Raw genomic sequence first — 26,240 nt, 5'->3', positions numbered from 1 at the left:
TTTCTGACTCACACTACTTCCCATAATGCATACCTGGGTTAACAACATGGCGGCCAGATTCTCAACCAAGTCACTTAGACTGCTTACATCATCCAGAGCGTATACTTCTCGATTTTACAGTAGTCTCAGGTATGATTTCAAGCTAGAGCCTTTAAATGAATACAGCAGAGTTTCATTACGTGGATGAAATTTGTTTTTCTAGCTGCACGTGGTGTGTGTCTCTCCAAAGATGGCGGTTCTGTACCCGATATAATTCTACCTTATCAGCTCCCTCGCCCGATGAATCGCCCAAGGAATATTCAGAAAAGATCACAAATATTGTGGATGAAATATCGAAACTTACCCTCATAGAAGTTGCAGATTTAAATGAGCTGTTAAAGGTAGATCGCCTTTCTAATAGTTTTCAATTTGAATTTTTCATTTATGGATGTTCATATTTTGGTTCTGATTTATTAGCATAATGGCGATTCCCAAGAAATACAGATTTTCATAGATTTCCAAACGAGATTTTCCTTTCATTATTGTTGAAGGTTGGAAAAAAAATGAAAAAAATCTTTAATTAAAGTGGCTCGAAACGTTTTAGGGGATTTTTTTTCTTATGACAAAGACATGGTTCTTCTCAAAATAAGAATATTAAAAAAGGAATAACTTTACTCGCTTCTGAGAAAATCAAAATTTACCTCACTTGTGAAGCTCTAGTCATAAGTTAATTTTGCCATCGTTTTGATGTTTGGATTTCATGAACCTATGTATAAGTAATCACATGATTTGGAGTGCAGTTTGGAATAAATAAGCACGAGTAAATTTTTTCAAAGACTAACAAAATTGCATGAGCCCGTAGGGCAAGTGCAATTTGTGGTCTTTGAAAAAATTTACAAGTGCTTACTTATTCCAAATTGCACGAGACAAACATGTGATTATCTATTAATAAAATACATGAAAAAATATGAGGTAGCTTCTCATAACTACGCAGAAGAAGAGCGCGCGCATCACGTGCAAAAATAATTTATTCAAACCCTGCAAGTGACATTGACCTTCACATTGACCTTGACATTGACATTGACCAATCATTCTGACCAATCAGAATGTCTGGTTTGTTTCTTTCTTTGCACTGAATTAACTCTCTTCTGCACTGAACTAACTGAAAACTGCATTCATCTTAACCAATCAGAACTGAGAAATTTTTTCATGTATATTATTAATACTGTAACATCAGTATTCATATCCTCTGTATTGTTCTCTGCGCATTTACTGAGGTTCTGACAAGGAGAATTTAAGTAAAGATCAAGAGCTTTTTTAGTTGGTGATCATTTCCTTTATTCTCATGACTTAAATGTTCAATTCAGTGATATTGTAAGGAGAAATTAGATGCTAGTCACTCTTAGGGGGCAAAGAGTTGAGGAACATGGGGGGAGGGGGTGAGGAGAAATTAGATGCTAGTCACTCTTAGTGGTCAATTGAGGGGTTAAAAAATCAATTAAGGGTGAAAGTTTCCAATGAAACTGTGGTGCTGCATCAGTGGGCTAAAAAGGTTATTTGGTTTTATCAACTAAGTTGAAATTGTAAATTGGTCACCGTAAAGAGTTAAAAAGCTGATGTTTTGAGCATTAGCCCTTTGTCAGAGCGCATTTATATGATTTGTTTACCTTTTACAATGTCAACGGCACAAAGCTAACAAAGTTCAAGCAAATCGATGATAGGGTAGAAATTCAAATGAATTTGAAAAAGGTTATTTAATACCCTGGCAACTGGATAGCCTTTGTAGTATTCCTTCCTATCTCCTTTTTTCCCAAGTAGGATATAAGCTTCAGTGGAATGGGAGCATTTTGTGGGAATGGGAGATATGCCTGGCTAAAATGAAACATTTGAGACTACTCTGCAGGATGCCAACCTTTTGGGGAAAAACCAGTTAAAGTTCACTTTTATTTGGCCTTTCAGAAAACACTCAAAATAGAGGGTGCTTCGATGATGCCAATGATGGGAGCAATGCCTGTTGCAGCTGCACCAGCTCAGGTGGGTTGCTAAATCACATCAGTCATTGTTATCTTTAATTATTGGATATATATTCCTGATTGAATCAGGGTTCTCTTGCCAAAAGGCACCATATTTTGGGGTTCTCTCACAGTGGAAGGGACCATTTTTTTCCACAGAACTCTTAAGAATTGTAATATGTCGAAAGAAAATTATTTGTTTTGTACTCGGGTTTAAGGACACTTTTATTTACTAGGAAATAGATGCTGAACCTGAAAGACCTGCTCCAACAGAGTTCATCGTCAGGTTAACACAGTTTGATGCTGCAAATAAAGTCAAGCTTATAAAGGAAATCAAGAATCTTGTACCAGGGCTTAACTTGGTTCAGGTGAATGGAAAACCTTCAGTATCAGTAACTTGAATATAAATTCGTGTTTATGAATGGCAAGAGTTAAAGGTGTACATTAATGGCAGTATCCTCATGAAGTGGATTATCTTGTCTTCAAATCGAGAAAGTGTTTTGTTTACAGACTATGTAAAGGGACTTATAAGTGATGGATGAACAAATTGAAGAAAAAATCTAGTGTATGGGAAAAATTAATTTAAAAGTAATTTTCAACTTTTCTGTAAGTCTTGTTTTCTACTCAAGAATAAAATAGTGCTAAGATTGCTGTAAGCAACAATTTTTTTGGTATATAAACATTTTTCAAGGTTGTTTTCAGGCCTAAATGAGAGAGTAGCATGTTCCAAACACCTTTTAAAGTGACATTTTGAAGGTACATATCTTGGAGGGTACAATATCATTTGTTTATCCTGAAGTTCTCTTGAAGGCTTTTTGAAGTTTTTAATATTTATCCATTCATGAAAACAGCTGTTTAATGTTATTTGATCTACACATTATCTGAGGTAGAAGTAACCCATTACAGGTTTTAAATTCACCCTTTGGTTACCTTTCCAAGGTAATTTTCAATTTGCAGAATTTTGTGCAATTTTTGTCATCCTTTTTTTCTTCAGGCCAAAAAATTTATTGACGAGCTACCAAAGAATGTGAAAGAAGGTGTAAGTAAAGAAGAAGCCGAAGATGTGAAAAAGGTGCTGGAAACTGCAGGGGGAACAGTGGAAATAGATTTTTGATGCAATGTACAGTTGAGCCAATTTGTTATTAAAATTCACTTTTCAGTTTTACCAACATTGCCCTCTGCTCTCTCTCTCTCCAACTGTTATGCTGATGTTAAGGCTAGAACACAAGATTATTAAAAGTAAAAGCATATTGCCATAACCTGCCACAGCTCTTCTTTTTGTAGTTTTCTCCCACAACTAAACATCCTAAAGAATCAAGATAGTACACTTTGAGACAACAGAAGGGCTGTGTACAAAAGCACACTTTTTTCATTGGTATGTGAAAACTTTGCATCTTAAAGCCAATTGTTACCCATGGTATGGGATGGCAGTTACACCAGAGGACAATAGAATGACACTGTTCAAAATATTAGATGAGTCACAGTGCATGTGTCACCATGACACTGTCCCTTTAAGCATGGCACTAGAGGTGAAACAGTGCATTTTCAGCTCGAGGTGTTGTTATTTGAATAAACATTTTTACATGCTTTCAAATAGAGGAGGGAAATGAAAAAATGATACAGTACTGATTACTGATCCTTAATTCTGCTGTTTTTTTTCTTTGAGTTGGAAAATTCAAAATATTCAATTGTTATATTTTGTTTCAAGGGTTAAATAAAATCACTTATTACTATACAGCTTCTTTCATTTGCTGTGATAACTATTATTTGATTACATGTACATGAAACAGAAGCTCAAACTGTAATGAGTTCTTAGTTCCAATACTTGATTAGCACTTGCTGGGTACGAGCTTCTCTCTCAGAAGACATGTTTTAAAAGAAAAATTGCAGAGATAACAGTTTTATAATAGTTTGACACACTATTTACTATCATTCTTTTCATCATACACAGCACAATTCAGTTAATCTTTGTAACTGTACCAAAAGCTTTACAAAACTGAAACTTCAATTTCCTAGTAACATAGTAGCTTGTTTTCATCTCTCATTGTTTTGGAAAATTATGGACAAATAAAGTTTATAGCACCCTATTTAGTAGTAGCGGTTTCGTTTGTGGGAAGGTGACTCCATAACGATGTCTGTTGAACATGCTGACCGTTTTCTTCCTTCCCTAACTTCTGTATCTCCAAAGTTCATGTCGGAGTGGCTTCTGCGGCGAGGACTATGATATGAGTTCACGCCCCCACCAGCAGTGAGGTAAGCAGCTGCGTTAAGTTCAGGTCGAACAGTAAAGGTATCTACAGGTGTCCCATAGTACTGTGCATCAGTGCCTAAAATATCAGAGTCCATTCCAGATGGCAGAACCATTGAATTTGATCCTAAACTTGTACTTGAAGTGTGTCTTGCCTCATGATTCCGTCTTGGAGGTGAACGGCCTGCCAAATATGCCAACAATTCCTCACGAAGAATAATTCTCTTTTTCTTCTTTGCCCAAGAAAGGACATCTTTACTACGTTTTTGATATCCAGACTGGAAGCCCAAGTCCAAGCCACGCTTGTAAGCATCAGCACCATCTGAGAGAGAAATATCCATTACAGTTTTGATTGTGTTTCTGCCTTCAAAGGGGCACTGAAATATTAACTGAAATGATTGACTCACAACTACTGACTATCATTTCTGGCCATGCTCTTCAAAAGTTGTTGACTACAGGTAAAACAGTTTCACAGACTTACTTTCTAGTAACAATTGATGTTACAAATTATTTTTGTTCTAAATTCCTCACTATGGAAAATAAACTAATTCTCAATTATGGAAAAACATTTTTGTCAAATTAAATATTTCTCTATACCCTACCCAACATAATTAAACATCACAACGTAACCATTTTCTAAACTTGAGATACTGGTCACAACTAAAAATTAGTTGAATGCTGCAAAAAACAACCTTTCACATCTCATCATTTCATTTCCGATTGCATCTTTGCTTAAACCAGCCATTAGATCGTTTCAATTGGTTGTCGACGTAGCGTATAATTAGACGATTATTCATTCTCAAAGGCGTTTTTCTAAGAAGGATACGGTAATATCTAGAAATGCAATACTCTCAATATAAACAAAATTGAGCACCTTTGCCAGATTTCTTTTAAAACAAACCTGGCCGTTATTTGCGTGCACGTTCTACGTAATTTAAAACATTATTCTGCCGTGAACCAGGGCAAAAGAAGCTCATGGATAAGAAATTACGACATGTATTCCCGCACAAAGTCCAAAGATCTGACGAATTCTCGTCGCATCTACCAAAACCACTAAATTTCAAAGGTTTCCAATCACTTATTCGCCCAATATTTCTTACAAGTAGTAGAGAAAAACAATGAAGAATGCAAGTCCTTTAAAATATACTCTCAAATTCTACCACACTGATTACCTTCAATTCCTGAAGGGGATCCGGTGTAGTCTTTGATAAAATTGCTTAGCGCTAAAACCCAATTCTTACGCTTCAAAGTTGCGATTCTGTTTCAAAGCCTACGCATCAAACAGTCCATTATATCATACCTTTATAAAGAAGCGTTATGGTGTTTGCAGTGTCTTGGAAAGGGCTCCATAATCGATCACAAGTTTGGCTCCGACTCTGTCGCTCTGCCATGGGAAAGAACAATACAAGCAAACATGTTAGATTTCGTCGTCGCGATAACTTGGAACTTAAGGGAGTACATAACTTAAACGAATTTACCCCAAAAATCTAACCTTTGTAAAGCTGGGCACAAGCCGTTGCTGCGTTCTGAAACAGATTCCTCAAACGCTGCAAGGCTTGCTCTTTTTCAATTGCTGATCTGTCGTCGACATCGGGTTGGGACTCGAGCTGCTCGATGCATTGTTTCTCCCAGTTTGTGAAACCCCGGGGCTCATTTCCTCCATCAAAGTCTTCTCTGTCTCTACCTTCCATTATTTACAATGACAATATTACTTTCAGAATCTCAAAAAAATGGACCAAAACGCACGAAAACGTTATATTCTCAATCTCATTTTGCCACCGCCATGTTTTTATCCAATGACGAACTTTCAGAAGGAGTGGTCACAAAGCTCCCAAGCCACTCGATGAGCATGCGCGTACGCGTCGAAATAACGCCGAGTATCATGCAAAGGATCAGCTTAATTTGTGTCTTCCAGCAAGGGTGTGTGAGGGCACGAGAAATTGTTCTTTCGATAGAAATTAACCGCTTCTGAAGAAGAAAATGTTCGCTTTGAGGTATGTAGTAAATACAATTTCCAAGGGAGCGATGTGTGGTATGCAAAGAAGCATACCTTGTAAGTCTCCTGCTTTCGTCAGCTCTGGGAATTTCGTGTTCCTCGGAAGCAGCACACAATCTAGAAGGAACTCCGCTGCTTATTCCACTCTCGCGATCTCTGCTGTATCCATGGATGATGAAGCTGTAAACATCAGATGGAAAGATGGAAGCATCACAAAACATCACCACATCTGGTTGAGGGATCACTGTCACTGTGAGCAATGTTACAACTCCAGCACTTTTCAGAAAGAATTTAACATCGTAGATGTATCCCTTGATATCAAACCAACTAAGGTTTCCATACCTGAAGAGAACAACTTACGCATTAAGTGGCCGGACAGCCATGAAACAAGCTTTGACTCAACATGGCTAAGACAACACTCCTACCACATAGAACAAGGTACATCAGGGTTGAAGAAACCAGATCAGAAAGAGGAACTGTTCATGTGGAACAGAGACACAATTGAGCCAAATGTTCCTAGCCATTTTGATTTTTCCAAGGTTGTCTCAAGTGATTATGAAGTTTCCACACTGTCTCAATGCATCATGAAGTATGGGTTTGCATTTGTGGAAAACACACCAACTAAAGTTGGTGCTATTGAAGAAATATCCACGAAGTTAAGTGGCTATGTCATGGAAACACACTATGGGAAATTATGGGAATTTTCCAACGAGGTCATGGAGCATGCTGACACTGCTTACACAGCAAGTTATCTTCGTGGACATATAGACAACACTTACTTCTCCAATCCAGCAGGGCTTCAGATGCTACATTGTGTGGAACATGAAGGAAGAGGGGGAATGAACTTGTTAGTGGATGGCTTCTTTGTGGCTGAGCAGCTGAGGAAAGATGACAGGGCTTCCTTTGATTTCTTAACATCAACAACCATTCCTTTCCAATACAAGTCTGAGGAACTGCACTTGAAAGCCAATGGACCAATCATAGAGCTTGATCCCTTTGATGGAACAATTTCCAGGATAAGATTCAACACTTATGACACACAAACTTTGGACTGTTTGAATTATGAGGATGTTGCTCAATATTACAAAGCTTTGAAAGCATTCACTGAGCTCACCTGTGCACCTGAAAACCAGCTGTGGTTCAAACTAGTTCCTGGTTTGCTACTCATCATGGGTAACTGGAGGGTGCTCCATGGTAGGTCATCTTTCACTGGAAAGAGAACCATGCAAGGCTGTTATGTGAATGGCGATGACTTTTTTGGAAAGTACAGAGCAAGAGCTCTTGCCATGAACAAAACTCAAGATCCTGACAATGATAGGTCTAGCTGTAAACAAAATCCTGGTTACAAGTAATCTATAGGCAGTGTAATAAGGTGAGATCCAAGAAAAATAGGTTGAAAATGTTTCTAGAAATATTGTATTGGATAGAAAGATATATAGTTTATTCTGATTAAAATCGCAGCCAAAAGCTGAATTAGATTAATTAATTGTTACAATAGTAAAATCTAATAAAAGTATGAGAAAAATATAAAAAAATGTACACAAATTAACTACAATTACTATATATAAATGTGTTCTTGAGTCTCTTCGTCTTAGCCAGAGGAACATTAAATTTCCTCTTTCGTCTCAAATTGAGTTCACAGTTGTTATGAGGAGGCAAGAGCTTCTACAGTTTATGGTCTGAGTTACAAGTGATGGAATCAAAAAGCTTAGTTGTGATAGACTGCCTGCATTGGGAGAGTGTCTCCAAGTTGGCTTGATTTAATGCGTCGCCACTGTATATGGAACAAACGGAAAAATAATTCGCAAGGCATGTTTCTGTAGCTGTTCTAACTCAATAGATAAGTATGCGGGAAACGTGTTGCAAAACACCGGGCATGTGTATTTCATTACTGGGCAGATACAAGTCTTGTAAAAGATTGGCAGATCTTTGGCCGGAATATTTGCTCTCTTCAGTTGTTTAAGAAAATATAATCGACTTGCTACTTTTTTACTTATTTCAGCAACATGATGGTTCCACTGAAGGTCAGAAGAAATGTTTATCCCTAACAACTTAACAGTAGACACTACCTCTATTGCTTTCCTGTTGATAACAATTGGAGCAAAGTCCGCGGCTGATTTAGCAAAAGAAATCCGTAGTTCCTTACATTTCGATTCATTTAGATGGAACTTATTTTGATTAGACTTAGCAATCAGTTCCTCCACATCAGATTGAATAGGACTGCCTTCCTTTTTGTGAACACACTCTGCAACAGTTGTGTCATCCACATATTTCCACAGATCCGTATGGCTGGTGTTGATGTTGTCGATCATAAGAATAAACAGCCACGGCCCGAGCTTGGTTCCCTGAGGCACCCCTGCCGGTACATTCCTCCATTCGGACAGGCAATCTTCTCCCAACTTGACTCTCTGCCTACGATCTGTAAGGAAGTCGATGATCCAAAACGGTACGCCAACCGGCATCTCCGAGGCGAGCAGTTTCCCATCAAGAATCATGTGGTCTATCAAGTCAAAAGCCTTCCGATAATTGAATAAGACGACCCTGACGGTGGATCCTGTACTGTGTGTGTGTTTGGCCCAGGAGTGCACCATACTGATTAACACATGCATTGTAGAAGATTTTGGATAGCCCCAAATTGGTTGTCTCTGATTTTCTTGAGAATTGATGGGCACAAGTATTCCACAACAACAGACTCCTCTGCCACCTTAGAGAGAGCGGGCGTTAACAAGATGGGACGCAGGTGTTTATTTACTTCCTTAATTGGTTTCTGCTTTGGGATCGGCACGGTATCAGCAGATTTCCAAGAAGGTGGTAAACGTCTTTCAGCAAAAGAACTGTGAATGATCATATCAGTTACCGTATTGGAAAGGAGATCTGCATTTTCCTTTAGCAACCATGCTGGAATACCGTCGGGTCCGGATACTTTCCTAGGGTTGATCAATGCTAGCTGAGGGTAAACAGCATGCTTAGAAATGACAAATGGTTGCTCAGTGGAGTATTGAAAAGTCATGTTGGCTGAGCACTCTGAGAAGTCAGATCCAAATTGGCTTTTAATCCTCTTCGTTTGTTGTAGTGTTGAATAAATGTCCAAGAATTTGATAATTGACAAGTGTAATCATTGCAACTTTTTTAGTTATCTACAGATAGCTTTAATCAGTGGAAAACATCTTCAACAAGATAAATGAGTTTTAATGTATACATACATGTAACTGTTAAGAATGGCTATAAATTTGGAAAATGATGTAATTTTGCCATGAGGTGTTATTAATTTTATGATAAGGTATCAAATTTTTTCATGTTGTTATGATATTTTTGATATATTTAATTTACTCATTGCAAATGCAATGGTCAAGGATAAATGTAAAATAGCCACAATTGTATCACTTGAACATGCATCTTTTTAAGACATAGGCACTCATTTTTTTTTTTGTTTACACTTAGGTTGAAATTCATCAATTATTATTTTCTTATTAATAATGCTTTAAAAATACACAAGCAAATAAATAGTAAAGATATCATGTTCTGACTCTTTGGGGACCTCATTAACAAGATTTCTGCAAAATGTTTAATTTAAACTATACAGCCACATTCAAATCAGGGTAAATAAGAACTCTTAGAAAGGGTCCTTTCTATTTATCGATGAAATACTTGTCAGTAATGAGTATGGTTCTTCATTACATTGCTTTTCTGGGAAACACCTGTTTATTGTTTATTTATTAATTTTTAGTTATTTAATAGTAGATGCTATAAAGTAAATTGTACCATCCCACAGACAAACATTGGTGTGAACTTCTTTTATTTAATTTTGGAACCTAGCATAATTTTATATTGCAGCAATCTTGTAATGCTAGAACTAACTGTAGTTATGACTGATAATTATCAGTATGTCTGACTAAGTTGTCTCTTGGACTCATTTTGTGCAGTTTGTAATTTTCTTTCCAGCCTACTAATAGCTATCCATCTGAATGGGAAAGTGTGTTCAAAATTGTTTAGTTTTGCCTTGTCAGGAATGAGCAAACTTTGACCACAGATGGTCTGTTTTCTTTTTTCTTTCAGTCCTATGATCATAAAGTGCAAGTGCTCAATGGAAACTGTCTCAAAGATGATCTCATTATCTACTTACTCCATTACCACTCCAAGTTCCATGAAAAAAGTGTGAGCAAAAAACAAGCAAAGCATGCATTGAGTGATAGTAGAGAAATTCAACCATGCAAACAGTGCCATATCTCTTGTTCTTTATAAAATTTAGTGCATTCTTCCAACTGTAGCCTCAAGAATCCATACTCCTTTCTCTAATATTTATTAATTATTTTATAATTCACGAACTCTGAAAGCAATCTAAGTAGGGCTCAACTCTCTGTTGAATATGCTAACATCATAATTGTTACAGAACTGACATTTCCCAAAATTACATCGAAAACTGACCATGAAAAACAATTAAAATTCCATCCCATTCCAATTTCTTTTTAATTTTTTCATTAAACTAGGAAGTCAATGTTTCTTGTTTTTGAATAGTTGCAATTCATTGTATAGATTTCATGAGAGATTCTTTCTTTTAGTTTACAAGACAACGTTTCAAATCTTAATTTGTATCATTGCATGGTAGTTGTTAATTGACTATGTATTTTTCTCAGGCCGCTTTTCAGCACTTTATGTTGAATGCCAGGTTTGAAAGCTTCAGTTCATGGTTAATCAGAACAAGGAAAAATGAATTTATCATCACGTAATTCATCAAAAATACAGGTATGAATGTCATATTCCAAATGAACTGAAAATACAGAATAAATTGCTCGCTGAAACCTTTCAATAAAATTAAATTTTTGAGTCACTCATAGGTCCAGGATGACTTAAAGCTGCATTTCTTTTCTGTACAGCATCCAGAAGTTTTCTTCTTGGCCCAAGAGGGAGCCCAATGTCTTTGAGGTCATTATCAGTACAGAGGGATAGAGTACTTAAATCAATGCTTTCATTGATCAAAGATGTACTGAACTGTTCCAAGTTCAGTGAAGCCATAAATGTAACAAGGGTTTTATTTCTTGTGTTATCCATTTCAAAGTCTGACACTGAGAATGTGTCTTCAAGGTCAATAGATTTCAAACTGCGAATGTCATTAAATGATGAACTCAGCTGACTGCTAGAGCTTAACTGACTGCTGAGGCTAGTTCGGCTTGTCATGCTTCCATTTGTCATTCTAGTGGGATTCTTTGGCACATAATGAACATGTGTTGTAACATTACCTTTGTCATCAAATTTTTTGACCACATGTCCAAAAGACAAGTCTGAATAATCAAGTTCATAGGGATCTACAGAGTCTGAGGTTAAATTCTGGTGCTGATTCTCAACTGCCTTGGACTCAAGCTGATCTAAAAAAGATGGTGTACTCTGGGAGAAGCTCCTTACTAAGCCAGCATCCTCCAATGACCTACGATTTATAATTTGTGGCTCATCTTTAGAGCTACGTAACGAGCTGAATTTTGAGCGAAACACTCCCATCATGCGGCCTTTTTTAGAACCAAACTGAAAGGTCTCTGAAGAATAGGCCTTTGTACTTTTCTTGTCATTTCTTTTATCTTGCTCTGGAAAATGGCCAACATCAGTTAATTCTGAAAATTGTTTCTCAGCATTTTTATGAGGCACAGACAATCCATTTCCATTCCATGTACCTTTCTGGTGGTCATTCACTGACCTGCTCCTTACTCTAGTTTCCTTTGCAACTCTTTTTTCATAAGCATCATCTCGTGATTGTATGTTCTTATCTTGCTTTTTAATCCTTTTCATCATATCTTTTTTGGCTTGCCTCCTGTGCCTGTCTACTTCTTTCTTATTGCGCATCATGTGGATAGCAATAAGCCCATCCAAATGTCGCACACATTCCATACGCCCATGAAGGGCAGCTTCCTCCAATGGTGTTCGCCCCTCGTTGTCCAGAGCCCAGATGTCTGCACCAAAGTTTGTAAGGAAACTCAAGCAATTGAGTTGTCCACAGCTGGCAGCCAGGTGAACAGCACTTGCCCCATCTTGGTTTGTTCTGTCAGGGTCCCCTCTGAAATGCAAGTACACTTTTGTCAATAAACCAGAATAAGGGGTTCACTTTCTAAGGTAAGGTGTGCTGGGCTTATCTCAGGTTTTGTAGCATTAGGCAACAGGGGTATAACTACTGCCCCTAGATTGGTGCACGCAGCACGTCATCAGCTTTCCTTTTTGATAATCACCAACACCCATTTGTACATGGAGAAAAACCTCTTATACCACGAGTATAAGAAGTTCAAGATGTTGTTAAGCCTATTTCATCTCTAACAACTATTACTCCTATTAATAGCTATTAATAACGTTTACCTCTGTAGTCTGACATAAATAAACAACACTGTTTAAGAAAACTGTAAAGTGCATTCGGCTATGCCTTTTTTTTTATTTCCCATAAAAATTTCAATTAACATTATTGTCATTTTGTGCCACAATATTATTGGAATATGGTTCAGATGGCAATGCTGTCTCGTTTCAAAAATGTTCTGAAGTTGATTTAGACCAGCAAGTCTCTCATTTTCATTTTATTTTAAAGATATTTCCAAAAATCATGGCAGACTTTTTATAGCCTTTGTTCTCTATTACAATCTGTGTTCCAAAATTCTACTCAGGAGTTATACAGGAGGAAATGAGAGGAAAATATGCCAACTGAAGATAGATTGACAGGCAACCATTGACTTGGAAACAAATCAACGAAAAGAACTTTAAAATTTGAAGACAGCAAAAAATTGCATAATTTTATTCTTCATATAAAATAAAAAATTTCATAAGAGCCAATGACTCGCTTAGAAAAAGAAAAACGGTGGAAAGCAGGCAATCTCACACACCTTTCGAAATTGCCAAACTGGGAGATCTACGTTTTTTTGAGTAGAGTTAAAACTTTAACCAGCGAACTATACTAAATTTGTTGCAATTTTTGTCTTCAGGAAGTTTATTGAACTCGTAACTCATCTTTCGTTACTAAAATCTAATAAAAACTTTGAAATTTACTTATTGGGCGATTTGCGTGCAAAACAAATGAAAACTCGTAAAAGAAAACTCCATATTTGAGCTACAAATTATTGAATTTATGAAAACGTTGACAAACTTCAGCCACCGTTTTCAATAATGTTATCCTTAAAAATTTACACCCGAATGAATAATCAAGGCTTTGTTTACTCGTTATATCACCAAACTAAAGATCTCGCGGAGTATTTTCACTCCTAATTTAATGACTTTGCACGTTTACCTTCCTATAAACCCGCATACAATTAGCTTAAAATAAAGAGGAAAATATTGCGCAAATAGCCACAGATAAAAATTTTTTGTCTGTTCTGCTTAGTGCTTTTTAATTTGCACACAGTAACTGAAAATAATTAGCGAAAGCCATCCTCTATGAGATTTAAACGAATGCAACTATCCATATTTTGCTTAAATTTAGGACCAAATTTCAAACAACACCGCAAATTTCGCAAGCTTTTATTCGGCAGGTGCTCACCCTAAGGTTTTAATTTTCTCTTAATCCTAAAGTCTGAAAACAAAAAAATTAACGCTATGAAAGAAACCCCATTTCATCTTTTGTGTTTTAGTGATACAATATTTCGCCAAGTGAATCCTTTCGAAAATTAGGAACTCCTAATTTAGTTAGACCTACCCTTTTCCGACCAGCAATCTAAGGGCTTCGACGTTTCCACAACTAGCGGCGTAGTGTACTGGAGTCATTCCGTCTTCGTCCCTTCGGTTCGCGTCTCGTTTCGTGGCTGTTTTCAGGAGTTCGAAGACTCCATCACGAGCGGCCTTGTGATACAAATCACTCATGATTTCATTTGATCACCACAAGGATCGAACATTTCATCGCATTTTCCCGCGCTTATCGGTAATACGAGACCGCAAGGTGAATATCAGCTTACGCAAATGACCATCGGAGTGTTTTAGGACTGCGTTTTATAGAAAACCGCACAGAACGAATATCATTTGTATACAAAGTGTTTTATCGACTCCCCAGCAAGCAGGAGATAGAATCCAATTAATCCCATAATGCTTTGTGGGCCCAGGGCTTGGATTAAGAGTGGGGAACAAAAATTTCCTCTTTTCAAATGTTTCCTGGATTCCGTTTTACTATAATTATTATTGTCTCCTTCTATACTCGTCTCATTTATTCACTCTGTCATAAGTCCAAGATTGTGCATTGATGGAAAATGAATTATTGCAGAATGTTTAAATTCTCTAATCCATGTTTATCAGTGGCAGGGAAATAAGCATATCGGGTGTTATACGAAACACCTTCCTTGATACTCATGCATAACCAATCGGGAACGCCTAATGGTCGTGAAGAATAACAAAAATTTCAAATTCGAAATTATTAATAGCAAATTCCGTTTGAATGTTTACCAACTTTGATTAGCGAGGGCCGTTTCGTTATACACCCTTAAACTTCACGGAAAGAAAAAACTATGTCCCCTGCGGTCATTAAACTGATGTGAATTGAAAACATTAGACATGCCAAGGCCAAAGGGCACTTGTAAACCTATTCTGGATACTGGCTCGTGTTATTTTTTTTTTTAGGGAAATATTACATTGATAACGACGCCTCACATTAAATAGGCACAGTATTAGATGGTCCTGTTTTGTCGTTCACCCTTACGGCAGACAATCCCTGGGGGTGATCTTCACGGCTGAGCCTCATCTTAGGCTGATCAATCTAGAGCTTCTTAAAAGTATTCAGAAAAAAACATGTACGTTATTAATGGTTGCAACTCAGTATACGCTTAGACTTGATATTGTCAAGATTTGTAGTTGATGTCAAAAGTTGTAACCAAAGCCGTATAACGCGATAAGATTTCTAAATTTGTTTTGACTCGAGGCGCTTGCGAACTTCAGCATCACAACGCTCAGTGGTAAAATATTGACTATTAGACGCCTCTAGAGACACATAAAATATTTAAATGGTCGGTTTAATACGTACAATTAATAGCAAATGAATGAGGATACAAGTGTTTTTAAGTAAGAGACCTTTTTATGGTATTGTTTGATTGCTTTTTCAATGCCAACAAAGTTGCAAGTCAGGCAAAGTGGCCGAAAAAAAAAAAAAAAAAAAAAGAAAGAAAGAAAAGAAAAAGAAACTACAAATATTGACTGATCAACATAGTTAAGATTTGTTCAAGGACTTGCGTATCAGTTTTCATATGCAAAGCTTTTTTCCAACATTTTAAACTAACTTTATGTTGACAGAGCAAATTTCCCGTATTGTGGGGTACGTAGCTACTGTTATGTCTCCAGTCTCCTGTCTTGTATTAACAAAAAGCAAGATGTCGTGAGCTGTTTATAATCAGTGAAACTGGGTGGTCTTGGTTCTGTTAGTGTGATTTCCAACTTGCATATCTAATATCTCGGCCAGTTCGCTGGCTGTTAGCGAGGATTGTGAACCTCCTTCAACAATAACAACCTTTGTTACCAGATCTGTGGGAAGAAGGGTGCGCTTCTTCGCTTTAGCAGCAGCATTTTCCTTCGGGTAGCTGATAATGTACTCCTTTGTCACCTGAACTTGTTTTTGCATGCTAGTGCTGCTACTGCCAGACTAAGTCCTCCTTCAAAACAATTTACGTTTGCACCAGGCAAAAATTTCGGATTCTTTTGATTGGATGAAACAATTATTTCCAAGGCTCCTGACAGTTCAGGATCCGTAGGACGTTTAAAGACAAAAAGCGACCACCGTCACCTCGATTTGTGTATTACTTGATGAGTTATGGGTGGCGTGATTAGAGTTATCTGATTGGCAAACGACCATATGGCACCTGTTACTTCAAGTTGTGATATCATACGGGCCGTTCCCAAGGCTTTTATCACAACATCATTTCCCTACTGGTGTTTTCAATATAATTTGCATCGATAATGACCCACATTCATGGTTTTGCCCTATCCTAAGAAAAGAAAAACCACAACAATGAGCTGTGTATTTTTTTGCTAACTACAAAAAATAATCAAGCTTCAAACCACGAAAGTAAATAAAGCGCCGTATTATCAAATTGACCTCTCTTTCCTCGAAAACATTTTCACGGCACACAGAAATTTAAATGGATCTTTTTAATCAATGACTTTGAATACTCAGATAGACGAATATATCAATATAATTTCATAACTTAAAATTACTTTTGACACTTCTACCCAAACCACTCGCTCGCACAAGAGCGAATAAAATCTAAGTCTTCGCACAAAAAGGTTTCTATGCAATGTAACAGCTGTAAAACGTTATTACTTCTTCTCAAAGAAACAAATATTCCTGTGAACAAGCTCGACGACTGTGCGAAAATTTTCGATAGATCAACAAGAAAACGCAGAACAAACACGCAAAAGAGAGAATAAGAAATCCTACAAGAACTCTAAAGTCTAAAAATGTGTCCGTATAATATCTGCTGTTGAATGCAGGTCAGTGGTTTTGGGCATAAATAGTGAAGAAAGCGAAGAACGTCTGAGAGAGAGATTTGACGAAGACTCTATTCATTGTGTACGGTCAGCGGTGGATACTCAGTCTCATCGTCCAGTCTTAAGTTTCCAGGTCCCTGCAAGTCACCAAAAGCCGCAATGGCTTGGGTGGGGTCACATACCCCTGCTGTTGGGGAGTTTTGACTGTTTTGCGAAGATGCTCGCGCTCTTGAATCTTGAGATTCTTCTTCTTTGTTCGTTGGTGAGGGGCTTGGTTCGGTGGAAGCGCTTTCCTCTTCCTGTTTAAAACAACCTATTATCATTTTACAGAAGAATACTGAACTATAACCCTATTTACTATAAGACCCGTCCGGCCCCGCTCGCACAATCTCATAGAAACATAGAAAACCATAGTGAAAGATGACGCGTGCAGGGCCGGACGGGTTGACGTAAGCCGGTCCGGAAAAAGCCGTCCGGCCCTGCTGCCCTTGCATCGTCTTGTTGCGAAAACTTAAGGTAAACAGAAATGAGAAAAAAAGTCGCGTTTTTCAAAGAATTGGGATTTTCTTATTCTGACTTGAAAAAAAGGAAAAGTTTGAATTGCAGAATTGTTTTTGTGCTCGTGTGGCTGCGTGTGCCCGTCGATCGCGTCCTATTTAGGTTGGAATTTTCAACACTTAGTGGGTCATATGATAAAATGCTTCCTGATTGAGTTTGGTCGGGCCGGACGGGAAAAAATTCGGCAATCGGTCCGTACGTCATGACCTCGAGCCCAATATTTTCCCGTTCGACCCTCCCACTCAATCAATAAGTACAAAATATTTCAAAAATCTCCAATAAAAATGAAAATTCATTTCGAACAAAGTATCATTAAGTAACGTACTACTTTTTGACAATTAATTCTTGAAAACAAATTACGATGATTTAAAATAGAATAAACATACAAAAAAAAAAAAACTTTTAAAGAAGTTCAAGAATGATCGCTAAAATAAACAACACTATAAGTTGTTCTTTTCACAAAGGTACACTGCTGTAAGAACGGAGCAGTTTTGTGTTCAGGTGTGATAACGAGAAGAACAACAATAAACCCGAACGGCAACAACGAAACGCGTCCAGGCTCTTATAGGAGATACTTAATACTTACCGTGGATGGTTTTTCAAGGCCTTCAGTTTGACCAATTAACCTACGAAACAACGACACAAGGGAACCATTTAAAATGAATTCATTTCATGGGAATCGTCCTAAAGGCTTAAAAGAGGTTGGGTACTGCATGTAACCTGCTAACAAGAGCGAGGCTAATTGCAGTCTTATCTGCAGGAAACGACCAGGAATATTACTGCTCCTCTTGTATAAGATGCTACTCGGTCCATTGCAGATAACAGCCCTTTGGTAGTCTTGTTACGCTTGTGAGTGGAGAGAGACTGAGTGAGAGTGCTCATATCACCATCACCCTGGTCATGAATCAATCCCAGACCTCTACAAGCAACGGCCAAAGTGACATCCATTTGTACACCAGACAAACAGTGGGTTCAAGCTTTCATGAGACAAGCAGAACTCGAAAAACCTACTAACTTCCACTAGCACAATAGGATACCATAATTAATTTAATTCCATCGTAACCCAAAAACTATGGCAAATACTCAGTATTGATTACTTGATGAACAAATAGCGTAGATCACCTATGTTGTTTGAGCAGCGTACAGTCCCCTCCATCCTCAGGGTCGATATTGTAGATGTAAAGATAACCGTCTGCACTGGAGACCAACAAGCGTGGGAGCTTTCCAATCCTGTGGGGGGAGAGGAAGAGTTACATTTGCTTCTACGTACAATATGTGAGTATTATACTGTTGTTTCATTTTTCAAACGTTTCCTATAGAAACAAACAATTTAGCGAACGAAGGGGATATAATTGAAATACTTACATTGCTATGGCGCAAACGTTTCTAAGACCTGGTTTGAGAAAAAGAAAGAACTTAATTAACGAAAAAGTTTACCCAATGAAGAATAATGAACACAAACCTGCGATTGACTTTGGAGATGCCCTGATCAGGTAGCCTGGCGCAAAATAATGTTACTTGCCCGGAGGTAATAAGAGAAGTATGATTTTACTGTAAAGGATCCCTAGCAGAGAGCGCTGGGGCTCATGGGATATGTTTAAGGCGACAGAGAAAGTGAGAAGTAGCCCAAGAAGAGTTGTTTATTGCCAGTAAAAACCAACCATATAGTGCCACAGTCGTCCTCTTCGAAAAGAATCCGGAATACTTTTGGACCGAGTGGGAACATCGAGTAATACCATTTTGAAATAAAGGGGCGCCGTAAGTAGCTTTCCTTATGGACTGGGCATCAGTTACGAAGGATACATTGAAATAGAACATAAGTTTGAGTGGTATTTGATGGGGAGTCTGCCAGAGAGTGTTAATTCTGTGCTGCTTTCTACTTTCGTACCTGCTTGTGGTAATCGAACGCTGGCAAAAGCTCTCTCTTGGTTGAACACTTCTGCGACCTGCAAAAGATACAGGTCAGTGAACTTGAGACAATCATCATTTTGGTGCTCATTTCAATCGAGAGGTTGTGCCAATACATGCTAAAATCCCTTTCGACCCCCACCTTAAGTCTTTCATTGTCTACGACTTACACGCGTTCTACCACCTGTTGTAGTAGTCCCAAGACTTAACAATCTCGCATACTTACATGTACTGGGAGATAACTGCTAGGAGAGAGCGCTTTGCCAAAGTAACCCATCAAACCACCTGCCTCATCCGTAGGCCTAAAGATAAATTATACAAAGACACAAATGTAACGTAGTAAGTGTACTAGTATTAGAAGTCCTTCCGCAAAAAATGACGGTTTTTCATCGTGCCTGTAGTTTCTTGGAATCTTATCAAGGCGGGAAAAGTTCTATGCAGCATTAATGCCCGACTCGGGAAGTCAGAGGGCCAATAACTAAAATCAACCAATCAAAATGCTCTATTGCCGGTCAATATTCTCTCAGTATTGGACCGGACACTGTCCTGAATGGTCCCGAATGATACCGCACTTGTGTCCCTTTGAACTTCAGTCGTGTAATAAATCTCTTATTGACCAAGCTTGCTCGGGACCGTATTGGAAGAATATCGGCCCTCGGTCTTTTTTGTACGGACCTCGCTGCGCTCGGTCCGTACTGTCAAGACCTCGGGCCGATATTCTCCCAGTACGGCCCTCGCGCTTGGTTAATAAGATATATGTATTGACATACCGGGAGTTGCTGCTAGTGGGGGTTAAGGAGTTTTTGTAAGCTCAGTCCAGGTGAACATTCTAGTCGACTGCGACGGACGAGAGGCATCAACAAGCCTTGCACAGGGAAGCAAACTCGTAAAACCTGCCATTTCTCCTCTTAACACAAAATGATTACTTACTCTTTCTTCGGAGCTTCTAGCTTGAAAATGTGTACTGTTTCTGTATTGCTCGAAGCACACAAGAACAGCGAGTCATGGCTGAAGGCAAGCGAGTTGATGGTCACACACCTGAACAGAAAGGCACAGAAATGTATTAGTTCCATCGTTAGCAATACCTGAAACCCTCACTGCTCAAACGGAATATACAAAACAACCCAGTAATAACATGGCGTTTACCTCTTTACTCCTCGTCTAAATTCATAAAGCTTTATTCCATCAGGAATTGCAAACACTCGGATAACTGTTCCCTAGTGAAAGAGGGAAAGAGACGTTGGTTAGTTAATAAAAAGTAGTCATTAACCACAAACATTTATTGATTCAATCTATGTTTCCTTGTATGCGAAATTATTACTTTTAGAGTCATGGAAATCTTTATTTACTTTTAATTAATAACTTAATACAATAAGAACAAAATTATTTGGGGGATCATCCGATGGACTTGACAGAAAAGTCCCAATTGAAGGTGGCATCTATTTCAGACTGAAGGTTTATATCAATAAAAAGTACTTATAGAAGTACTGCCTAGAGCTTTACACATTAAATCTGTCCACCTTTTCTGATGCTGTTGATAGTTTAGTCCCAGCACTGTTGAATGCCATAGCAGCAACAGGAGAATCATGGGCAGGAACCATTGTCACCGCCCGCTGTAAATGAGATTAAAACAAATGAAAAGGTTAAAAGGGGTAAGCTTCAAAAGAAACTGTACGTGTGTCTGTGGGGCTAGTGTTACAGTGGAACCTCCACTTAACAAACCTCTATATAACAAAGTCCTTGGTATAACGAACAATACTTAAGTTTCAACCTGGCTAAAGTTACAGTAAAATGTACACCAGAGAATCTCGATAATGAACCCCTTGCTATAATGAGCCAATTTCCCTAGTCCCTTGGCACTTTATTAAATCGAGGTTCCACTGTACAAGGCTAATTTGGTTTACATTATTTATCAACCATAATGAGTGTCTGATGCTAACATTTGGTGTATCAGCCCTTCATTAGAGCCCCATTGATGATCATAATAAATAATACATGTTCCAAAGTAAAGCCTTCCAACTGATGCTACTTTTGGCAGGTTGATCTACACAACAAAAGTCTGAGAGGTAAAACCCCGTGCCCACTACTGCCTGGAAAGTATGGTTGTTAATTTAAGTATTATAGTATCAAATGTCTTCAGGTTATGTCAGTCTTGTTATTCATCATGATAATTTCTTACCAAATTTACACAGTCAAATATCTGGACCTCACCAATCTGCAATAGGTAAAGAAAAAATTATTGTTTTCAATCATAACTTGAATGCACAAAGTGGTATAGACTTAAAGGTCAATATTATATAGTTACATAAAAATTACTAAGTATTTAAAGCCTTTTTTGGAAGGCCGTCATTATCAGTGCTACAGAACGCGCATGCCTGTCTCTGGCAAGATTTGAGACGGTCTCGACTGTGCTAAAACTGTTGAAAATCTTGCAGACTCGCATTGCTTAAGGCCTTGCACTTTCCTTTGAGTGAAGAAACACTTATGCTGAATCACTAATAAATAGTGAATGCCTCGTCATAGGCTTAAGTATCAGCAAGTTATAACAGTTTACATTAATGCGGAGCACATGCATATTCATCCTTACCTGATTACTTCCAGGATAGGCAAGATAACAGTTATCAGAGTTTACAGAAAGTGCACAAAGACCTAGGAAAATAAAGATTGGCAAAAGATTCCTCAATATTAGATTTCGGTCCGTCGTCAACCTCCAAATAAAAGAAAAACTGCAGAGCAGTTAGTAAAACTAGTCAATTCCTATAGAGTGAACTTATTTCTAAATGTTTCCAGCTCATGCAATCATACACCAAAGTAGATTGAACTGAACTGCTAAATCAATTATAAAATGTAACAAGGATGAATGGTCAGACATTACTCCACAAACCTGATGGATTAGGAGGTGTATCTCTAATTGTGTGTAGAACCTGTGGATGACGAAGACATACTGTCAGTAAGAGGAGAGTTTTTTCATGTTGTTGGTAAGGTTTTGGAGTGACTTTGGCTCTCTGACATGCAATGCTTATGAATACCTCTTACTAGCCAAGATCAAGGTCTGTATTATAAGTTACAGACTAAGTTTTTTTCCTCTTGGGTTAATGGTCCAATTGCACAGGCCATGAATTAACTTATAACAAGCACTAAGAAAAACCAGGTCAGTAAGATTCTTATTGTATTTCTTGGTTCAAATACAGGGGAAAGATTTATTTCAAACATACTTTTGAATTTAGCGAGCTATACAGTGAAATATGGCCTGCTAAATTGACCAATCATAGCCTACGTACTGAGAGATGTAAAATGGGCTATTATTCACTCAGTCTACTGTAACAAGGTTGGCATGAGAAGAGAAAATACCCAGCCCAAACCCAAAAATACAACCATGCAAGCTGAAAAATATCTTCAAATGATTTAATTACACTCTGTATAATTAAAAAATAAGTCTTCTTTTTTTTACCTTCATGTCTCTAATATTGTGAATATATAAACTTTCTTCCAACACAACGAGCAGCCGCTAAAATGCAAAGACAAAACTATCTTCAGAACCAAAAATCAAATTACCCAGAGTTAAATAAAAAATGGACTTTATTTCATGGAGTTAGTAGGTTTCTATAGCAAAAAAATGTATAAGCATGTCTTGAATACTCAAGACAAGGTGGACAATTTTTCCCAATACAGAAATGGAGTTTTACAGATATAAAAATTTAAGACATCCCTACAACAGTATCCAGCAGACTACCAAAAATAATATTATTAAAAGCATGGTGAAAAGAAGTCCAAAAAAAAAGGTATCACTTGGCTGAACTACCATCGTACTATCCACTCACCACTCTGTTTAGCCTGACTGCTAAGATTGTGTTGGGATAACTGTAGTTGCATATTTCTGTTCCTTTCTATAAAGTAAAAAAAAAGAAATATCAGTATTCATCACAGAGCATGAAGTGAAGCCTGGAATGATGAATCAAAACTAAACATTTTATCATTAAAGTGCCTATGACACTTATTTGGTTTTTATTCTACATCAAAATATAATGACTCTTAAACATGTTTTTGAAACATTTGTGGTATTTTGCCCTTTTCTGAATTTTTTATCAAGCTCTATAATCTGCAGATAAAATGTCTGGCAGAGCAAAGAGGAACTGGGCACCATGATGTCACAGTAGGAATCTTGTGGAGAGAAATATTCTTCATCAAGTCAGTGGTATTTGAAAAACTCCAAACTACACATCGAAATAACATTTTTTAGCTAAAAAGATTGTAAACAGTAGCTTCCACACTCACTTTGCTTCTTTGATAAACTTGGTGTTACTACCGTTACATCACGGGTTCCAGTACTCTTTAATGCGGCCAAAGAGATACGGGGAGCCTAAGTTCGATACAATTTCGGACTTTTATCGCCTCGTAAAATAACAAAGATGCATCAGAACCACCCACAAATCTTACCAGACACCCTCTATAATTATACTGTCTTCTATTCTTATAACTTTAATGCTAAAAATAGGTGTCATAGGGACTTCAATAATCATAGGTATTTAATATAACTTTTATTGACTCTTCTCTAATGTATATATTCTGTAAGTGTCAGTTATTATAAATAAGTCTTAAATATTCTTACCTTAAAATGACAGACTTTGAGTTTTCTAGGAGCAGATAAACTGACAATGGCTACAAGACTACTTGAGAATAGTCTCTCCACTATGCAAATATCTTCTGTCTCAGCTGCAAATCAGAGAAAAGGTTTACATCTTTATGTCACGAATGGTACCATCCTTAAGGAAATTGGTGGAGATGGCCAATCATCAAACCTAACAACCTTTTTGTTGCAAAGGGTTCACCTGGGAAATCATGTTTCAACTTACATGCTGAGTGCTGCAGGGTTTTCCAGAAAAGACCAAACAAATCAATTTCATCAATCAATCAATCAGTCAATCACGAAATGTTCGTAAAAAAAGGAAAGATATCCTTGGTTAAAAACCAAAGCAAAGAGAGAACCCACACCGTCCAAAACCTGTGAACACTGGTGAAAAAGAAAATAACTAGCTGAGGGTGACAAGGGTCAGTGGTTTGAGACTGGCTAAAGACACGTTTTTTTCTTGTAGGTTTTATGCAAACCTGAGTACCTTAAAGGTTAGTACAGGAGCTTATTAGGGAAAACATGACTGATCAAAAGCTATCACTTTCCCACAAAGCACTCTTTTACTTGCTGTTCTTCCTCCTGGCAGCCTCAGAATGCAACACACTTGCCACTTCTTTTTAAAGCTGAAGCTTACCAGATCAATGGAATGAAAACAAACAGAACTACGTATAGGTATATCACATGGGGCCAAGTAAAATTAAGGATTAACATCACGTGTGTTTTCGGAAGTTGCTGAAATTGCCCGAGTCCCGCAGCGACGAGGGCAATTTCTGCAACTTCCGAAAACACAAGTGATATTAATCCTTAATTTTACGAGGAACCATGTAATTACTTGTTCATAATATAAGAGGCAAAATGTTTTCTTACTGATCTCGCGCAAAACGGGACGCCATTGTTACAAAACAAACAGAAATTTCTTTACCTTGGCAGCCATTGCTAAGCGATTTTCAGCCAATCATTTTCAAGTAATTTTGCTCAGGCAATTACAAAAATTAAGAAAAAATGCCCTCTGTCTTGACCAATCACAATTTGGTAATTTTGCCCCTTATATGATAAGAGGAAATATTCAAACACTATCTAATGGTAGATTGTTACTGTTTTGTGATAATGTAAAGGTACACTTCATCAGAGGTCATGTTCGATCCCAATTCATTTGATTCAATGTTGTTCAACTTGCCAGGGGAATAACAAAATAAAGTTTAATTTTATCGTATTCTACCTAAGCTGTTTACCGATAATTATCTAGATTGTGGTGGTTAAATCCTGACAAGCTGTGCGTGCGTGCAATTTTTTTTTTTTCGCAAAAGGTCATCCGCAAAGGTTTGGAGTGACCTTTTTCAAAACACAGAGACACGAGGAATAACTGAACGGTTACACAAAATTCGAGAACAAATGAGAGATCTAGTTAAAAAATCAGCTGATTGTATGTACGTGACTGCCTTGGAAGGTTTTAATTATTTTACTGCATCTCATGCAAACAAATCCATTCGGATAACATCGCTTTACAATTTGACTTAGAGCCTCTCTTAATCATGGAAATTCCAGTAAAGCTTAAACTAATAGTGGGTAATGATAATAAAACCCACCACAAAAACATAGGAGGAAAATGACGACATTGCTAACATTTACCTTGAACTCAATCTCACATTTCAATAACATTTTACTCACCATAATCGTAAATCTCCTCCAACTTTTCCACGGAATTTAAAGAGAACAATTTGTAGCCGGCCTTTGAGCCAACTGCCAGAGAACTACGTACAAAAAAGATGCAAAAACATCGACAGTCAAATTATTGTGAATTGAAGAATCGATCGCTGTACAGTTTCGGAAACGGAGCCCTTTTTTGCGTAAAGTTCTCGGCATTTTTTACCTACAGTCCTGATTAAAATTGACACAGAGTAAGTTTCCTGTTGGATCCCCGCCATAAGCAGCAAGATTCATCAGTAATACTGAAGAATTTCACTCCAGTTTTCTTGCTTTTTGTGGAAATGGCAAGTCGAATTCATAAATTATATCAACAATAACAAAACACGCTAATGACATGCGCACAGCTGATTCAGCGACTCCGTCCTACCCACAATCCAACATACTCACATTCACACGTTGCTGTAGATGTTCATATAAGTTCACTTTTTGTTTATTTTTCCTCTTAAGAAAGAGTAGAAAAACATACGTTGGAACAGTGTGCCGTACAGAAATGGAATTTTCTATCCCCAGTGCAGCTTTTTACACTGGGATGCAAACGTTAGACGCCATATTCAAGCTGACGCAACCTCACGAAGAGGGGAAACTGGGGCGAACTGAGATAATCTCTATTTTCTTTACTCGGGTTAATTTCTCGCCTACCTTTCGTACAAGGGTCAAGAGCTCTCTGGAGAACGGCGGGGCCATCTCTTTCTCCATGCCACTACACAGCGATAATGGCCTCTGTTGAAGTCAAAATACCCCTTCCCCCTGCAGAAACACACACACAAACAAAGGGCC

General features: G+C 37.7%; 5 protein-coding genes across 9 annotated transcripts; 2 read left to right on the top strand and 3 right to left on the bottom strand.

Annotated features, from left to right (window-relative positions):
• The first annotated feature begins 2 nt into the window (after nucleotides 1-2).
• LOC111323962 (uncharacterized) lies at nucleotides 3-3,156 on the top strand. Its single transcript, XM_022927424.2, has 5 exons — nucleotides 3-129; nucleotides 203-380; nucleotides 1,939-2,013; nucleotides 2,228-2,359; nucleotides 2,986-3,156. Exons 1-5 carry the CDS (start codon nucleotides 26-28, stop codon nucleotides 3,103-3,105), a joined length of 609 nt encoding a protein of 202 aa, XP_022783159.2. The 5' UTR covers nucleotides 3-25; the 3' UTR covers nucleotides 3,106-3,156.
• Nucleotides 3,157-3,890: 734 nt separating this feature from the next.
• On the bottom strand, nucleotides 3,891-6,056 carry LOC111323961 (HUWE1-associated protein modifying stress responses). Its single transcript, XM_022927423.2, has 3 exons — nucleotides 5,732-6,056; nucleotides 5,540-5,623; nucleotides 3,891-4,561 (listed from the first exon to the last, which is right to left on the bottom strand). Exons 1-3 carry the CDS (start codon nucleotides 5,928-5,930, stop codon nucleotides 4,080-4,082), a joined length of 765 nt encoding a protein of 254 aa, XP_022783158.2. The 5' UTR covers nucleotides 5,931-6,056; the 3' UTR covers nucleotides 3,891-4,079.
• Nucleotides 6,057-6,093: 37 nt separating this feature from the next.
• Nucleotides 6,094-11,063, top strand: LOC111323987 (uncharacterized). 5 transcript variants are annotated; one of them, XR_015992463.1, is made up of 3 exons: nucleotides 6,094-7,607; nucleotides 7,878-9,188; nucleotides 10,292-11,063. XR_015992463.1 is itself a non-coding variant. In XM_022927451.2 (2 exons), exon 1 carries the CDS (start codon nucleotides 6,220-6,222, stop codon nucleotides 7,585-7,587), a length of 1,368 nt encoding a protein of 455 aa, XP_022783186.2. In that variant the 5' UTR covers nucleotides 6,094-6,219; the 3' UTR covers nucleotides 7,588-7,607; nucleotides 10,292-11,063. The 5 variants fall into 5 exon arrangements, 4 of the variants coding, with proteins under 4 accessions (XP_022783186.2, XP_022783185.2, XP_022783184.2 ...); XM_022927451.2 differs by lacking the exon at nucleotides 7,878-9,188; XM_022927450.2 differs by having other exon boundaries at nucleotides 8,515-11,063.
• LOC111323986 (pre-mRNA splicing regulator USH1G) lies at nucleotides 10,015-14,262 on the bottom strand. The gene is made up of 2 exons (XM_022927448.2): nucleotides 13,893-14,262; nucleotides 10,015-12,278 (listed from the first exon to the last, which is right to left on the bottom strand). Exons 1-2 carry the CDS (start codon nucleotides 14,054-14,056, stop codon nucleotides 11,048-11,050), a joined length of 1,395 nt encoding a protein of 464 aa, XP_022783183.1. The 5' UTR covers nucleotides 14,057-14,262; the 3' UTR covers nucleotides 10,015-11,047.
• A 2,040-nt stretch (nucleotides 14,263-16,302) lies between these two features.
• Nucleotides 16,303-25,794, bottom strand: LOC111324000 (WD repeat domain phosphoinositide-interacting protein 2). Its single transcript, XM_022927465.2, has 17 exons — nucleotides 25,627-25,794; nucleotides 25,425-25,507; nucleotides 23,736-23,839; nucleotides 22,948-23,013; nucleotides 22,578-22,634; nucleotides 22,011-22,050; nucleotides 21,714-21,775; nucleotides 21,306-21,341; nucleotides 20,647-20,739; nucleotides 20,273-20,343; nucleotides 20,057-20,164; nucleotides 19,353-19,428; nucleotides 19,107-19,164; nucleotides 18,584-18,611; nucleotides 18,341-18,448; nucleotides 17,805-17,844; nucleotides 16,303-16,959 (listed from the first exon to the last, which is right to left on the bottom strand). The coding sequence occupies exons 1-17, from the start codon at nucleotides 25,695-25,697 to the stop codon at nucleotides 16,732-16,734; spliced, it is 1,329 nt and encodes a 442-aa protein (XP_022783200.1). The 5' UTR covers nucleotides 25,698-25,794; the 3' UTR covers nucleotides 16,303-16,731.
• Between the last annotated feature and the right edge of the window lie 446 nt (nucleotides 25,795-26,240).

The sequence above is a fragment of the Stylophora pistillata genome, chromosome 10 (assembly GCF_964205215.1).
Source record: "Stylophora pistillata chromosome 10, jaStyPist1.2, whole genome shotgun sequence".
NCBI lineage: Eukaryota > Metazoa > Cnidaria > Anthozoa > Scleractinia > Pocilloporidae > Stylophora > Stylophora pistillata.
This window is presented reverse-complemented; position numbering and strand designations above follow the sequence as displayed.

Bases quoted from the DNA above. Each gene is read 5' to 3' on its own strand.
- LOC111323987 (XM_022927451.2), top strand. From the start codon at position 6,220: ATGTTCGCTTTGAGGTATGTAGTAAATACAATTTCCAAGGGAGCGATG.
- LOC111323961 (XM_022927423.2), bottom strand. From the start codon at position 5,930: ATGGAAGGTAGAGACAGAGAAGACTTTGATGGAGGAAATGAGCCCCGG. The intron at 5,624-5,731 runs GTTAGATTTTTG...TTCCCATGGCAG, and splicing joins TTGTGCCCAGCTTTACAAAG to AGCGACAGAGTCGGAGCCAA. The intron at 4,562-5,539 runs GTATGATATAAT...TTTCTCTCTCAG, and splicing joins CATAACGCTTCTTTATAAAG to ATGGTGCTGATGCTTACAAG.
- LOC111323986 (XM_022927448.2), bottom strand. From the start codon at position 14,056: ATGAGTGATTTGTATCACAAGGCCGCTCGTGATGGAGTCTTCGAACTC. The intron at 12,279-13,892 runs GTAGGTCTAACT...CTTGCATTTCAG, and splicing joins AGATTGCTGGTCGGAAAAGG to AGGGGACCCTGACAGAACAA.
- LOC111324000 (XM_022927465.2), bottom strand. From the start codon at position 25,697: ATGAATCTTGCTGCTTATGGCGGGGATCCAACAGGAAACTTACTCTGT. The intron at 23,840-25,424 runs GTGAGTAAAATG...TCTGATTTGCAG, and splicing joins GGAGGAGATTTACGATTATG to CTGAGACAGAAGATATTTGC. The intron at 20,740-21,305 runs GTAAGAAATTAT...TCTCATTTACAG, and splicing joins TATTTGACTGTGTAAATTTG to CGGGCGGTGACAATGGTTCC.
- LOC111323962 (XM_022927424.2), top strand. From the start codon at position 26: ATGCATACCTGGGTTAACAACATGGCGGCCAGATTCTCAACCAAGTCA. The intron at 381-1,938 runs GTAGATCGCCTT...TTGGCCTTTCAG, and splicing joins ATTTAAATGAGCTGTTAAAG to AAAACACTCAAAATAGAGGG. The intron at 2,360-2,985 runs GTGAATGGAAAA...TTTTTTCTTCAG, and splicing joins CAGGGCTTAACTTGGTTCAG to GCCAAAAAATTTATTGACGA.